The sequence below is a fragment of the Haliotis rufescens genome, unplaced genomic scaffold (genome assembly GCF_023055435.1).
Source record: "Haliotis rufescens isolate VD_foot unplaced genomic scaffold, xgHalRufe1.0.p SCAF_5, whole genome shotgun sequence".
Classification (NCBI taxonomy): domain Eukaryota; kingdom Metazoa; phylum Mollusca; class Gastropoda; order Lepetellida; family Haliotidae; genus Haliotis; species Haliotis rufescens.
In genome coordinates, this window is record NW_025964223.1 from 42947544 (window position 1) to 42964532 (window position 16989).

Here is a 16989-nt window from a genome sequence, read left to right on the forward strand (position 1 = left end):
TCATTCAATCAGAAGTTACTGTTCAGTTGCAGTGATGAAGTTTCTTCAGTTGACTGCCTACCTATTGAAGGATGTATATTTATAATGAAAGAATGTATTATTGTTCAGACATATCATGGGTGAAGCTTGTCTTTCAAGGAAGATTTTTGATCCGTCTTTAAGAGAGCCTTGGTAAACTGCAAGTTGAAATCAGGTCACTAAAACAACACTTTTCTTGGCTGCTAACTGCAATACCTGGTTTTATCTACGTTTTATCTGGCTCCTCTAATTACAGTGACTCAATTTACACTCTAATTACGATGTCTAGACTGGCTGCAAGTGGACTGTGAAGATGTGAGATGAGGCTGTAGAAGCACTGCATCAACCGTCTGCAGGCTTAAGGACTTACTACAGCTTCTTCAGAATCAGTTGTCAAATTCAAGCAAATTTAGGTATCCCCCAAAAATTCCAAATGTATGGTGTTACACTCTTGTTAAAAAATTGATTATTTTTTCAACAGATTTGCCCTTCAGGGTCATTCATTCCAGGAAGAAATCAAAGTCTTAACCTTGACCATCAGGGAAATAGCTTTCAAGAAATCTATATGTCGGTAATGCAATGAATGTCATGCAAGTATTGAATTTATGCCAAAACCAAAGATAAAATTGGCAGTCAAAGAAAGTTTTGAGGTAATTTCTTGGGGGATGGCACAGCAGAGTGTTTAAAGTGTGTAACTTTGTCACGATCCTCAGACATGGTGTGCACCCACTGGGGGGTGCAAGGCGGGGGGGGGCAGGTGCAGATTGTGTGAAGGATGCAGATTAGGGTGCATTGATGGTGCTGAGTCATGGGTACATTTCATAGGTCTATAATGTCATAACTTCCATGCCGCCAACATTCAAACAGCTAGGATTGCTTTGTGAAACAGGTCTAGTGGGTAATGTATTGGGTGATGATATCCAGTACAGTGCAAGGCATAGGGTAAGACATCCGCCCATATCCCCCCTCCAAAAGTTATGTATGTATGCATTACCGCTCAATCCTTTTAATTATATATTTTGAGGGGGGATATGGTCAGAAGTCTTACCTGGCATAGAGTTCATGGCATAAAGGTCATAGCATAGAGGTCATTGCATAGGTACATGCCATAGAGTTAATGCCATGGAGTTCATGGCATAGAGTACATGGCATAGGGTTCATGGCATAGGGTTCGTGGCATAGAGTTCATGGCATAGGGTTCATGGCATAGAGTACATGGCATAGGGTTCATGGCATAGGGTTCATGGCATAGAGTTCATGGCATAGGGTTCATGGCATAGGGTTCATGGCATAGTGTTCATGGCATAGGGTTCATGGCATGGAGTTCATGGCATAGGGTACATGGCATAGAGTTCATGGCATAGAGTACATGGCATAGAGTTCATGGCATAGAGTTCATGGCATAGGGTTCATGGCATAGAGTTCATGGCATAGGGTACATGACATAGAGTTCATGGCATAGAGTACATGGCATAGAGTTCATGGCATAGGGTACATGCCATAGAGTACATGGCATAGAGTTCATGGCATAGAGTTCATGGCATAGCGTGTAAAACATAGGATGCACTGTGTGTATATATATTCTTCATAACAAGACTGGGGCGGTCGGGTAGCCTAATGGTTAAAGCGTTCGCTCATCACGCCGAAGACCTGGGTTCGATTCCCGACAATGGTACAATGTGTGAAGCCCATTTCTGGTGTCCCCGGCCGTGATATTGCTGGAATATTGCTAAAAGCGGCGTAAAACCATACTCACTCACTCATAACAAGACTGGGTAATTTGGATATGTTTTTGGTTTGTTCTGTATCCTTAAGCCAAACAATTTGTATCATTGTGAATGATTAACTGATGGTCAGGTTGATCTGGACATTAACATGTCAGGCTTGGAAATGAAGCACTACATTGTAATCATGATGATTTATTACCAAATCTGTCGTGGGACATCGTACTGCAGTTACTTATTGGACATGGATATTGCTGGTGATAGTAAAACTGGTAGACAATCATGTAAACTCACGATGACCCTTCAACTAGGGCTGAACCATATCTCCCCATCATGTTGAATGGTTCGACTAATGTTTATAGTGTCTATTGATATGAGGGTTGCGATATTGCACGGACATGTGGAAACGGTTGATATCACATACAGTAATAGAGAAATTAATCAATATGATACGTGCACTTGATACATTCCCTTGCCCGGGCTTGTTGAGTTGTGTGGTTTCCATCTTCGGGATATCGGAAGCAGCGATGTTTGAATAAGCTCGATGATGTTAGAATCCATTACCATTTGTTTGTCGTAATTGAACTTTTTTTGGTGGCTCTACTTTGTGCTCAAATGTTATTGACAAATAATGTGAGCTGGTCTTTTGTGAGAAATGACAAAGAATATATTAATAATCAACAAATCTGCATTGTGAACGATGACAGATTTCCCCTGTCGTGTTGCCCGTATGATAAATAGGTATTACATGCAAGTACTGCCGCTATTGTGATGCAATTCTACCCTCCCACATGTTGACACTGAAAAATATTCTTGTGATGAATCATGTTTCTAATAATGATGAAGACGCATTGTTGAACACCAACATGCTATTTGAAGACTCACAATAGAATTATCATGAAAATGTGATGGTCGATACTCCAAGTACAAAAGCAATCAGTCAGTCAATAAATAACTGTGTTGTAGACTCCTTATTGAGCTGGATCAGTGCGGAGGTGCAAGTACATAAAGGTAACGAGGTAATAGTGCTGGAAGACATCAGAGCTTCGGGATCAGGCCACCTGCCTCATAGTTTTTATTAACCATCGGAAGAATTAATCATATGGTCCTTTTGACTGATAAATCATCTTGAAGTGGCCTGTGATAGGAAGTGACGTGTGCCTTCATTTCTACTATCACATGTACAAGTCAACCTGGTAATGGTGTGTTGGAGTCGGGCAGTTGTTGCTCACATAGCTTGCCAAGTTTTTTGTTCAACAGTTGGGCTTTGTCTCCATGGTGACAAGTTTGCTGTGTCCCCACATTGACAGTTTGGCTGTGTCCCCACATTGACAGTTTGGCTGTGTCCCCACATTGACAGTTTGGTTGTATCCTCACCTTGACAGTTTGGCCGGTCCCCACATTGACAGTTTGGTTGTGTCCCCACTTTGACAGTTTGGCTGTGTCCCCACATTGACAGTTTGGCCGGTCCCCACATTGACAGTTTGGCTGTGTCCCCACATTGACAGTTTGGCTGTGTCCCCACATTGACAGTTTGGTTGTGTCCCCACATTGACAGTTTGGCTGTGTCCCCACATTGACAGTTTGGTTGTGTCCCCACATTGACAGTTTGGTTGTGTCCCCACCTTGACAATTTGGTTGTGTCCCCACATTGACAGTTTGGTTGTGTCCCCACATTGACAGTTTGGCCGGTCCCCACATTGACAGTTTGGTTGTGTCCCCACATTGACAGTTTGGCTGTGTCCCCACATTTACAGTTTCGCCGGTCCCCACATTGACAGTTCGGTTGTGTCCCCACATTGACAGTTTGGTTGTGTCCCCACATTGACAGTTTGGCTGTGTCCCCACATTGACAGTTTGGCTGTGTCCCCACATTGACAGTTTGGCTGTGTCCCCACATTGACAGTTTGGTTGTTTCCCCACATTGACAGTTCGGTTGTGTCCCCACATTGACAGTTCGGTTGTGTCCCCACATTGACAGTTTCGTTGTGTCCCCACATTGACAGTTTGGTTGTGTCCCCACATTGACAGTTTGGCCGGTCCCCACATTGACAGTTTGGCCGGTCCCCACATTGACAGTTTGGCTGTGTCCTCACATTGACAGTTTGGCTGTGTCCCCACATTGACAGTTTGGCTGTGTCCCCACATTGACAGTTTGGCTGTGTCCTCACATTGACAGTTTGGCTGTGTCCCCACATTGACAGTTTGGTTGTGTCCCCACATTGACAGTTTTGCCAGTCCCCACATTGACAGTTTGGCCGGTCCCCACATCAACAGTTTGGCCGGTCCCCACATTGACAGTTTGGCTGTGTCCCCACATTGACAGTTTGGCTGTGTCCTCACATTGACAGTTTGGCTGTGTCCTCACATTGACAGTTTGGCTGTGCCCTCACATTGACAGTTTGGCTGTGTCCTCACATTGACAGTTTGGCTGTGTTCCCACATTGACAGTTTGGCTGTGTCCCCACATTGACAGTTTGGCTGTGTCCTCACATTGACAGTTTGGTTGTGTCCCCACATTGACAGTTTGGCTGTGTCCTCACATTGACAGTTTGGCTGTGTCCCCACATTGACAGTTTGGTTGTGTCCCCACATTGACAGTTTTGCCAGTCCCCACATTGACAGTTTGGCCGGTCCCCACATCAACAGTTTGGCCGGTCCCCACATTGACAGTTTGGCTGTGTCCCCACATTGACAGTTTGGCTGTGTCCTCACATTGACAGTTTGGCTGTGTCCTCACATTGACAGTTTGGCTGTGCCCTCACATTGACAGTTTGGCTGTGTCCTCACATTGACAGTTTGGTTGTGTCCCCACATTGACAGTTTGGCTGTGTCCCCACATTGACAGTTTGGCTGTGTCCCCACATTGACAGTTTGGCTGTGTCCTCACATTGACAGTTTGGCTGTGTCCTCACATTGACAGTTTGGTTGTGTCCCCACATTGACAGTTTGGCTGTGTCCTCACATTGACAGTTTGGTCGGTCTCCACATTGACATTTTGGCTGTGTCCCTTAATTGACATTTTGGCTGTTTCTCAACCTTTATAGTTTGGCCATGTTCCCATGGTGTCTGTGTCTATGGTGGTGGCTGTGGCTGTGGCTGTGGCTGTGGTGGTGGCTGTGGCAGTGGCTGTGGCAGTGGCTGTGGTGGTGGCTGTGGCTGTGGCTGTGGCTTTGTTGTATGAGCAGGGACAACAGCTAGCGTTCATACATTCCACGTCCACAACAGGAGGCTTGGCTAGCAGGCTATAGTGCTATTTTGTATTATCTCAGAGACAGAATACTCCAGCTGTATCCTCTGCTTGTCAGATCAGCTAAAATGAGGATTGGTTGGTTAGAATGTGTGTTCTGACTGATCATGGATCATGGCAGCATGATAGCTGGTTTGCCCAGCTTTGTCTAATATAGCCACCAGGGATACATGTGGAATATTGCTGACTGTAGGAAGCATTCACGCCTACTGATGTATTGAAAAGACATGGAAAGGAGTTACCATACCCATCTGTTAGATTATCAGGGAGGGAGGGTTACATATCAGGTGCACTATATATATAGTGAGAAGTGTATGAGACTAGATTGCTTTTGTATTCACAAGAAATCAAACTTCAGTAAACTATGTTAATAACGAACATGCTTATAACGAACTGACCGATATAACAGACATTTTTTTAGTCCCGGCCATTTGTTGTATATATGCTGTATATATGCTTATTACGGTTATAACTACGGTTATTATAAACTAAAATTAGTGGTCCCTTTGAGCTTGTTATAACCATAGTTTACTGTACAGTATATGTGAAAAATATTTACAATAGAAGGGCCTCTATAGTGCTATATTTCTTCATGAAGCACAAATAATTGGAATATTAAGTATAAATGTCATGAACATTTCAACATATGAAATTTGATCAACCAATGATTACCGTTCAACTTTATCCAGGCCATTGTTGTGTGTGTCAATCTAAAGGTCGACCATGGTAAATATTACCCTTCTGTGGTAGATTATTGGGATTTCAAGTTTATCATATAAAGTACAATCTGTCCATGGTTTCTGTTGTAGGTCGATCCACTTCGGTTGCTGTCAATCACGTGTTTAGCTAGATATTGATGCAGCACGATGGTTGTATTTTATCACATGAGCTTATTGCCAAGGTGTCTAGCTAAACAAACAATTTGACAATTCTACATTAAGCACCCTTCGACTGCACAACTTGAAAAGGGCATTACAGATTCAGCAAAAGCCATTAGAAGCATTTTCAATATGAAATGCTTTCAGACCATGATAACGACACCCGACAGTATACACCTTGATTGACGTGTCATGACGTGTCAACATCCGACTGGGGCTCGGCCAGAGATGAAGTGTCATATTGTATTTCTGCTCACTGGTGTAATGATAATTCAATTGATTGTGTCGTTACTGATGGATGGGATGGTGTGCTGTCCTTGGGTGTTCTGTGTATATTCATGAGGCTTTGTGTGTGACATATGTCATTCAGGGATTTGGTGTCAATTTCATTTGGTTAGATCAAGATGACATTAATTCATAGAAATGTCAGCAAGCTTTGTGCGAAATGAATATGTGAATTAGTAAGTGGTGGAGAAATAAAGGACCATGATTTTTTAAACTAAAATTTGGTCGACAGGCATTTTTAGGTGAATATGACCTAAAATATATCTCAATTAACATATCCTTTTTTCCCAAATAAACTCTTTGGATTCTTGGGGAGGACAGGTCCCTCTCCCTGTAACAAGAGCTTGTTGGAACAACTTCGGTGAAGATCTGATGTGTCCTGGGTGATTGTAAGTCACTGTCCCCTGATGGTGTGGGTCGAGGTCAGTCTGACCGAGACTTGATTATACAGAGGATGCTTTGATTAAACTGGCCCATTATTTCATGTGAAATAAATGCTTTCACTGACAAGTTTGGGAACAATGTGTGAAGCTGATTCTTATTGTCTCTCTCTCTCTCTCTCTCTCTCTCTCTCTCTCTCTCTCTCTCTCACTCTCACACTCACACTCACACTCACACACACACACACACACACACACACACACACACACACAGGGGGCACGGGTGACCCAATCGTCAAAGGCGCTGTGATTCGCTGCGCTGTTTAAAACAATTATCATCTAACTTGAGTGAATATTCCAACTGCTCTTTAGTCATCTGGAAACTCCAACTCTATGATCAGGTAAACTCAAGCAGTAACTGGTTCCTCTAACTACACACAGACATACAGACTGACCATGTCCCTCAGTTAAGGCCTTACTCATGTATGTCTAGACCTTGGCAACAAATGGCTGCTGATCATGGAGCTTATTAAAAGCCCTCCTTACAGTCCATTTTGTGTCAAAATTAGCACAAGCAGACGATGACGAGGCATATGGGAAATACTTGAGGGGCTTGCGTTGATTGATGCTCATGATCACTGGATTGTCTGGTCGAGACTCGATTATTTTACAGACTAAAGTCATATAGCTGGAATATTGCTGAGTGAGGCATTAAACAACAGACAAGCCTGAGGGGCATGAGAGTAGGCCTTAAAATCAAGGACTTGAAATGGTAGAATGTTATGTTTCTCATGTCTCAGTATTGTTCAAAAGTAACCGAGGGTACTTGTGGCCCATCATATGCATCACTTAAGGCTTTCCTCCCACGGCACACTGACATCTCATACTATGTAGGGGGCGGTCGGGTAGCCTAGTGGTTAAAGCGTTCGCTCGTCACGCCGAAGACCTGGGTTCGATTCCTGACATGGGTACAATGTGTGAAGCCCATTTCTGGTGTCCCCCGCTATGATATTGCTGGAATATTGCTAAAAGCGGCATAAAACCATACTCACTCACTCACTCATACTATATAGTGCTCAGCCAAAAATCTTAACCCATGCACTAGCTCACCTCCAAGTAACCAACCCTGTATCTATAATTCTGTTGTATTTGATGCACCATCAGGCATCACCTCCATGTGCTCAATTTTGATATTGACAATTTATTATTCACAGTCTTTCCATGGCCTTTGGTTTGTGTGTTTTCAACAATGGATGTCCTTGAGAATTGTTTTTTAAAAAATGGCTCTTTGCACCATGTTTCCATGTTGTGTCAGGAAGGCTGATTGAATTGAACTGTGGTTTTATCTGTTGCTTCCTGTTGATGTAATGACATGCGTTAAAGTATCTCAGCTCGACATGAGAGTGTTGATCTATACATTGCTAGGGCAATATTGGATACACGATGCTAGTACATTTGTACAGAATCTAATTTATTTTAGTAAGAAACAACGACCAAGAGTCATTTATTTCATATTTGAGATATCAACATTATGTACAGTCTCTTTAAGGATGTTAATAAAATGTACCAGCTTTACAAATATTTACCCGTATGTAAGTAGAGACACCCTGAATAGAATCTGAAACCGACAATGTCAGGAAAGTCCATTTTATGAACAGGGGGGGGTTAAGTTGGGTATTTCCCAGATATTCTCACAATTTTTATGTCGATTATCTGTACATTTTCTCCCAATACAGATTGTCATATCTCTCCCACTTGCGAATTCAATCATTTGGCCATTGCATTTATCTGCATTGCCCAGCTACATCTATAGGGAACAACTCACTAGACTCTTCCCTCTAAAAAAAAACATCGTCCAATTTACGACGTCATCAACTTCTGTGCACATGTTCGAATCTCCAGAAGTGACGTAATTGATAGAACATTATACTATTGTGAAATAAACCACACTTTGTTCTTCATTGTTCTTTGAGATTTATCGCGTAGCTAACTTATGTTGGTGAATATCACATTAATTTGTGAATCTGACAAACCATTGACTTCTAAAATAGACTGTGTTCAAGGTTGACATGAGTCATGCTGTTACACTAACAATTTGTTTTGGTGGTGTCACCAAGTCTGTGGGTGTTTCTTGTTTTATGCTGGAGTCATCAATATTCACGTACATTTTGGTTGCAATAACGTATTGGATGGGAGAACAAGTGGTTGATAGCATGATTAACGATTCACCTCATCGGGACGCAATGGCACAATCAACATGGTCAGACATTGTTTGAGTTGTCTCCCTTGGCAAGCATGGGGACAAGCTCCTTCCCAGCTTGGACACCTTTGTTACACTCTCGGTAACATCGCTGCCACCAGTGTGGGCGCGGCCATTACAAGAATCTTGAAATTTGCCCTCTAACCACATATGTAGTAACGTTTATACTTTTGTTTATGTCTTTGGGAATGACATCATATTTCATTTTGAAAAGGTTTACGACTGACCATGTTTTCCAGATGAATTTACTTTGTTGTTTTAATAATCAGATTGGTTCGAGATTGCAGACTAACGGAAAATCAACCAACTGCTCCCTTACATTCTTACTATATCAATTAAAGATGATACTTTTAATGAAATAGAAATTCAAATTGACAAACAAAGAAAGTAATTTATCAGCGGTAAGTGTATTGGGCGTCATGATAGTCGTCACTTGTTTGTAAACATAACGGTCATTCAGTTGCGAGTTCAACTCCAAGCATGGTTGGGGACACCTATCACAGTGGGGAGTTTTGACTCATGGCAGCGATAGTATAGAGAGCTCTGCGAACGGACTATCGCTGTGAGGAGCTTGGCATGGGGAATTGAACCTCTGCCCCAGAAGCAAAACAGGACTGCACACAAAAAGATGAAAGACATTGGATAATGTGGTATGTGTTTTATAGAACTTTCTCCACTGGTAGCAGCAGAGTACATCCTGTATTATTTTAACTGAGAAACTCAAGTAGGGTTGGGGGCATTTAGCTGTACAGGATGGTCCAGTCGTGTAGGGTGCTGCAGCTCGCTGTACAGGGTTGCATCCCAAAGGCACCAAAAAAGAAATGATCGTGGGTTTGAATCCCAATTCGCCCTGATTATGTTTCTAGGTTTGTCAGCACCATACCCGTGCTCGTTGGTTTTACCTGAGTGGTAAATGTCTCAGACCTGCATCACGTCAGGCTTTGCTGACATCAAATTGAGCTGACATGCTGTGATATAACTGAAATACTGTTCAATGCGGTATTGATGATATTCCTATTGTTGTTAGTCACTGACTTAGGATGATATTATCTGATTGTGGAAAAAGGCCATCAGGCCTTGATACATCAGCATCGCTTTTGTCTCGCCTGGTCTCCTCATGCTGTGCAGGCAGTCAGTTGTTTGGTTGTTTCTTTGTACACTTTGGCGCTGGGGTAGCCTAGTGGCGAAAACATTTACTCGTCATGCCACTGACCCAGGTTCGATTCCCCAAATGGGTACATTCTGGTGTCCCCCCCCCGTGATATTGTAGGAATATTGCTAAATGTGGCGTAAAACCATACTCACTCACTCACTCACTAAAAAGAAGGGGCGGTGGGGTAGCCTAGTGGTTAAAGCTTTCGCTCGTCATGTAGAAGACCCAGGTTTGATTCCCGACATGGGTACAGTGATATAGTGATATTGCTTGAATATTGCTAAAAGTGGCATAAAATCAAACTCACTCACTCACTCACTCACTCACTCACTCACTCACTCACTCACTCACTCACTCACTCACTCACTCACTCACTCACTCACTCACTCACTCAAACCTGTTAGAATAGCTTACTTCAATGAACTATTTGCACTAACATAAAATTCCATGCTGTAGATGAGATGACCAGTTGTTGGCAGTATTCAAGTCCATGGTTGTCAACTAATGTTTAACTCCACACACAGGGATATTCCAGCTATATGACAGCAGCCTGTTAATAATCGTTTGATCTAGACAATCCAGTGATTGATACCATGGGCGGATACAGCTTTTTTGAAAAGGGGGGGTGCAAAAGTAAGATATATTTATTGTCTTTGGTGGTAATTTATACAGAAATAAAGATTTTTTTCGAAATAAAAAGGGGGGGTGCGCACCCCCGCACCCCCGCACCCCCCCTCTGTATCTGCCTATGGATACCATGACCAATGATCCACACTCTCTGGATGTGATGACAAGCAGTCAACCAAATCACTGAGCTGGACCACCCAATCCGTTCGGTCGCAGTAAGTTGCTGGTGATCAGTGCTATCCCGAAATACCCATAGGCCCAAGCAGTTCATTTGAAAACAAGTATAGCATTTACGATTCCACGCATCTCTACAACAGAATTCCCAGCACTTGGGACTGACATTAGCAATCATTATAATCAATGACACTATGACAGGACGAATAAATATTGCTTCTCCCAGAGGATATCCATTTTTTGGGACCAGATTACAAACAGGGAGAAAATTAGATAGTCTCTGTTTATTTGTGATGACTTGTTGCTTAAAACAGAAATTAGTGCCTGTCACCAATAAAGAAAATTAATGCAGAGAGGCAGAACTGTACAAGCGATTGTGATGCAAAAACCTAACTGGGCACAATTTACAGTGCTACCCCTGGCTAACTGTTATAAATTGATGGATAATCATGGCTGATGGCGTCACCCTGACATCATAATTGTAGGATCTAGAGCTATTTGGCCACAATACACTCATATTATTAATCAGGACTTCCAAAGGGGAGCGATGTAAGGACATTCCAACCTTTCCAGGAATATAACTCAGGTTTTTAATCCATGTTGCAATTGATATATTACACGAGTGGCTGTGTTATTCACAGTGGTTATCGTAGTGGAGCCTTTGTTGTCATTTGTGATGTATCAATGCTGTGATGTTTCTTGTCACAGTTTGGGTTGTTTTTTTTAAAAAGATGTTGAAGTTCATAGTTTTGTAAAAAACACATGCAAATAGTTTAGATGTAGTAAACATGATAAATTCTTGCTCTTAAAAAAACAATTTCATCACTGAATGGGTTCCAATTCGCCATGCGTGTTGTAAGGAATGTCTGCAGTGTAAGGATTGGCTTGTTTTAAGGGGCTGATAAGGTGTCATCCTTACTCCTATAAAGTGGATTCTTATCGACCCCTGTTTGCCTGGCACAACTTGGTGACATTGTATTTACAGGCCGTGTGTAGCATAAAACAACATTCATTCATTCTCTTACGAGAAGCAAGCAGGAACTATTCAGTGATAGATTACATGACACAAAGCTATTGTGACCATTGTACGGAAACTATTTTGATCATTGTACGGAGACTATTTTGATCATTGTACGGAGACTATTTTGATCATTGTACGGAGACTATTTTGATCATTGTACGGAGACTATTTTGATCATTGTATGGAGACTATTTTGATCATTGTACGGAGACTATTTTGATCATTGTATGGAGACTATTTTGATCATTGCACGGAGACTATTTTGATCATTGTACGGAGACTATTTTGATCATTGCACGGAGACTATTTTGATCATTGTATGGAGACTATTTTGATCATTGTACAGAGACTATTTTGATCATTGTACAGAGACTATTTTGATCATTGTACGGAGACTGATCATTTTACAGACACTTTTGTGATAATTTTACAGAGACAGTAATTCGTCATGATAATGGTTTTCTTCAGATGAAAATACTTTAGAAATATAATAAGCTCGACAGATGAAGTATGAAATTAATAGTTAACCACATTGTATGAATATATACAGTTGTTTGAAACACATGAATGCCACTAAGCAGTTGGGGACAAGTTTTTTGTTCCCAAGTGGGTATAGGTGTGGAGTCAATTCCTGGTGTCTCATACAATTCTCTGATACTTCTGGAATATTGCCAGAATTGTCCTTAACCCACAGCACTCGCATCAGTGACGTTATTGAAAACTGAGAATGCAAATAATTGAGGTACTATGTCATTAGCAAATTATTTCAAAATTAAGAATTCATCAGGTGTTTATGATACTTTCATATCAAGGACACTAAGTTTTCATTTCATGTTTATCTCCATTTGTGTGAAATTCAATCTATTATAAATATTAACATTTATACATGTTTTAATAAATGCTAAATATCACCAGCTAAAATAGAACAGCCTTGAGTAATATTAATATTTTGCCATGGTAAGAAAACCTATTCAGTTGTGTCCTGAAATAGATTGTACCTGAATACCAAATTTGAATGAAATCTCAAAATGTTTCCATTGGCATTGAGCAGGGTAGTCCTGTAAATCCAGTCATATTGTACCCTGTCCCATGATATACTTGTGTACAAAGATTGACAAAAATTGGCCAATATGGCATGTTAGCAATGGCCACTTGAAGAAAACCTGTCAGTTATAACCAGGAGGTGGTTGTTGAGAGGGAATTGGAATGTGAAATTTGCAGTGCACATCCACCCACCCGTTCCACGGCTCTACTAAATGCAGTGTCTGAGAAAACGCACAAAGTTGGAGGAAGAATAATCATATATTGCGAATACTTAGAGTAATTTTTACGTTAAGGGTTGTAACAAGGTATACCCAAATACATTATCTACTAAAACCCAAATAAATAATATAAATATATTTGATGTTGAAATCTTCAATTTTTAAGGGGTTCACAACAGAACAGAATTGATTAGTTTTGATTTCATATTCAAACAAGTTATCTTCCCAACCCCAAGCAAGATGAATATCTGATATTGGAAGTTAGATTTTGTTTTTAGGGTATCAAACCGACCGTGAATTGATGTGTGGTTTTTGATTTCATTCCAGGGGCTGGTTTTCACTGTTTGACCAACAGGAGGGAGCAGCATGCCCCGGCCACACGAACGAGTAACTTGCTGTTATTTTTTCTATCATAATAACTGTTTGTTTGTTTACCTGTTACAGCAATGGCGTACTCAATGGATTTCTCAAAAGGTATTCAGCCAGCTTAGTGGAAGTCTAGTATATCAAAGGATGCAATGTATTCACAAAGCCATTAGAGTCTAATACTGTACTATAAATTGAATTTAATTACTTCTAAAGGTATGATAAACAAGGCAATTTAAAAACAGGTCAAATACCAAGGTTCTCATTTTATGAGAATTGAAATGTTAAGCATTTTTTCTGAAGTATTATTCAGTTATTAAGCAGGTTAGTTTCCTGAAAAAGTTTTAGGTACTTAGATTCTTGAAATTGTAACTAGATAACTTGAATATAAAGAGAATGTCATTGGAATTGTCATTTGTTTGAACAAAATCAATATTTATTTGAATACAATTCAGTTTCACATCTTGGATAGAAAAGTAGATACTTCCATCAAATACCCAACCTCTGTTACATCATAGTCATTAATTGATGGCTAATATTTTAGATGTCCCCAATGTCCTCTTCACTGTCAACTTTCTTGGAACTAGTTTTATGGAAAACCTTATTGTTGGCCTTACTGCAACTGCGATAGAAAAGCAGATTTCGGAAAGGATTTTAGAAAACATTACTCAACAGACATTTTCATAAATAAAATTCAATTTTCCTCAATGATTGAAAATATTTCTTAAATGATTTAGTTAAACATGATTTTAGAATTACCTGTCTTAATCAAATATTGAAAGTGGTTCACAGGAGTTTTTTATATCTTAAAAGACAGATTATTTTTTTAAACAATAGTTAAAACCTTTTTCAGTTTTAAACTTGATTCTATGGCTAATAATTTGTGTTTGCAATTGGTTCTTAGATCTGAGTAGAGTAACAGTATTGATTACGAGATTAGTTAGAACTTGTATAGATTACTTCCTTTTCTTGCCAAACAAGTTATCTAAAAATATGTTAACACATGTTAACAAAACATGTCTACTTTTGGCTGAATGCCTCAATAGTATTCCTAATGAATCATCAAATCTGTTCTACTGTCTCAAATTACAACTCAAATATCAGGATGAAACAATGAATTTGTTGAAAATAATTCTTCCAGAATCTGTGTTAATTTGTGCCTGTTCTTAATACTAACTTTTAAACGCTGCTTTGTGAATTAAATTGCAAGGCAGATGTGTTGGGGTGAAATAATGAATTGTCAAAAACAAATCTACATCAAGAGAAGATATTCAATTTCATCCTTTACATCCTCATACTGTTTTTTGAAGGAAAAAAAATAGGTTTTGCATGAATGATATATTTTTAATAATTTAGAACACTAGAATTTGCTTACTGTTACACGTGAGATTACTGCAAACATATTTTGCCTGAAGCTTCTAAACTGCTGATTAGTAGATGGCTTTGTGAATGCAGTTTTTGTCCCCGGTTCTTTCTTCTGTTTGGTTGTAGAGTGAGTGGTATATGGCTATGTGTGTCTCCCCTGTGCTGGTTGTCCCATGTTGTTTCCATAGCTGTAGGATTGTGTGGTGATGATGGACCTGCATGTCTTAAGCAAACTTGTCATGACAACGTGGTTAGATTCAGATTCAAAATTTGACAACAGTCAATGTTATCAACAATAAGGGTTTGCTTGTAATGATTGATCATTTAATTATCATTTAAGTTCCCTGCAGATACAGTCAGACATCTATTGGTTCCTGTAGTTACAGTCAGACACCTCTTGGTTCCTGTAGTTACAGTCTGACACCTATTGGCTCCTGTAGTTACAGTCAGACACCTATTGGCTCCTGTAGTTACAGTCAGACACCTCTTGGTTCCTGTAGTTACAGTCAGACACCTATTATCTCCTGTAGTTACAGTCAGACACCTATTGGTTCCTGTAGTTACAGTCAGACACCTATTGGTTCCTGTAGTTACAGTCAGACACCTCTTGGTTCCTGTAGTTACAGTCAGACACCTATTGGCTCCTGTAGTTACAGTCAGACACCTCTTGGTTCCTGTAGTTACAGTCAGACACCTCTTGGTTCCTGTAGTTACAGTCAGACACCTATTGGTTCCTGTAGTTACAGTCAGACACCTATTGGTTCCTGTAGTTACAGTCAGACACCTATTGGTTCATGTAGTTACAGTCAGACACCTCTTGATTCCTGTAGTTACAGTCAGACACCTATTGGCTCCTGCAGTTACAGTCAGACACCTATTGGTTCCTGTAGTTACAGTCAGACACCTATTGGCTCCTGTAGTTACAGTCAGACACCTCTTGGCTCCTGTAGTTACAGTCAGACACCTCTTGGTTCCTGTAGTTTCAGTCAGACACCTATTGGTTCCTGTAGTTACAGTCAGACACCTATTGGTTCCTGTAGTTACAGTCAGACACCTATTGGTTCCTGTAGTTACAGTCAGACACCTATTGGCTCCTGTAGTTACAGTCAGACACCTATTGGCTCCTGTAGTTACAGTCAGACACCTATTGGCTCCTGTAGTTACAGTCAGACACCTATTGGTTCCTGTAGTTACAGTCAGACACCTATTGGTTCCTGTAGTTACAGTCAGACACCTATTGGTTCCTGCAGTTACAGTCAGACACCTCTTGGTTCCTGCAGTTACAGTCAGACACCTCTTGGTTCCTGTAGTTACAGTCAGACACCTCTTGGTTCCTGTAGTTACAGTCAGACACCTCTTGGTTCCTGTAGTTACAGTCAGACACCTATTGGTTCCTGTAGTTACAGTCAGACACCTATTGGCTCCTGTAGTTACAGTCAGATACCTCTTGGTTCCTGTAGTTACAGTCAGACACCTCTTGGTTCCTGTAGTTTCAGTCAGACACCTATTGGTTCCTGTAGTTACAGTCAGACACCTCTCGGTTCCTGTAGTTACAGTCAGACACCTCTTGGCTCCTGTAGTTACAGTCAGACACCTATTGGCTCCTGTAGTTACAGTCAGACACCTATTGGCTCCTGTAGTTACAGTCAGACACCTATTGGTTCCTGCAGTTACATTCAGACACCTCTTGGTTCCTGTAGTTACAGTCAGGCACCTATTGGTTCCTGCAGTTACATTCAGACACCTCTTGGTTCCTGTAGTTACAGTCAGACACCTCTTGGTTCCTGTAGTTACAGTCAGACACCTCTTGGTTCCTGTAGTTACAGTCAGACACCTATAGTTTCCTATAGTGCAACACACTGGCTTCAAATGAAGCTTGCATTGTCAACAGTGTTGACAGCACTTAAACAACAAAATGTCAGTAACTATATTGATTATATAATTTGCTGCTTATGTGTGTGACTGTAGCAGATTGGAAATATCAATGCAAACATAAGAACCACAAGCATTCATAATTGTGTTTACCAAACAGTTGACATGGTACAAGCTGTACTAGCCAGGAAACTGTTATCAAGGCCACATTTGACATGTAGTCACACCCACAGCCTAGATCGCCATGAAGAATGCATGAAATCCAATCCCATTGATTGTCCAGTACGATGACTGACCGAGGTCCATTGACCCTGACTCTATGCTAGTCACAGGGTCATTTCAACCGGCATTCAG

At 40.7% G+C, this 16989-nt stretch overlaps 1 protein-coding gene across 7 annotated transcripts in view; it reads left to right on the forward strand.

The window, feature by feature from the left end:
• The window catches only part of LOC124140041 (synaptotagmin-7-like), a 444395-nt gene that overhangs the window by 385686 nt on the left and 41720 nt on the right, over positions 1–16989 (forward strand). For 5 of the 7 annotated variants that reach the window (XM_046507387.2, XM_046507386.2, XM_046507390.2 and 2 more), the window contains one exon: positions 13477–13506. The exons of 1 other annotated variant lie outside the window; for it this stretch is intronic. In XM_046507387.2, the coding sequence (XP_046363343.1) occupies positions 13477–13506 (30 nt within the window). Of the gene's footprint in view, positions 1–13359; positions 13420–13476; positions 13507–16989 lie in introns of all 7 variants that reach the window. One more of the 7 variants, XM_046507391.2, reaches the window with a different exon arrangement.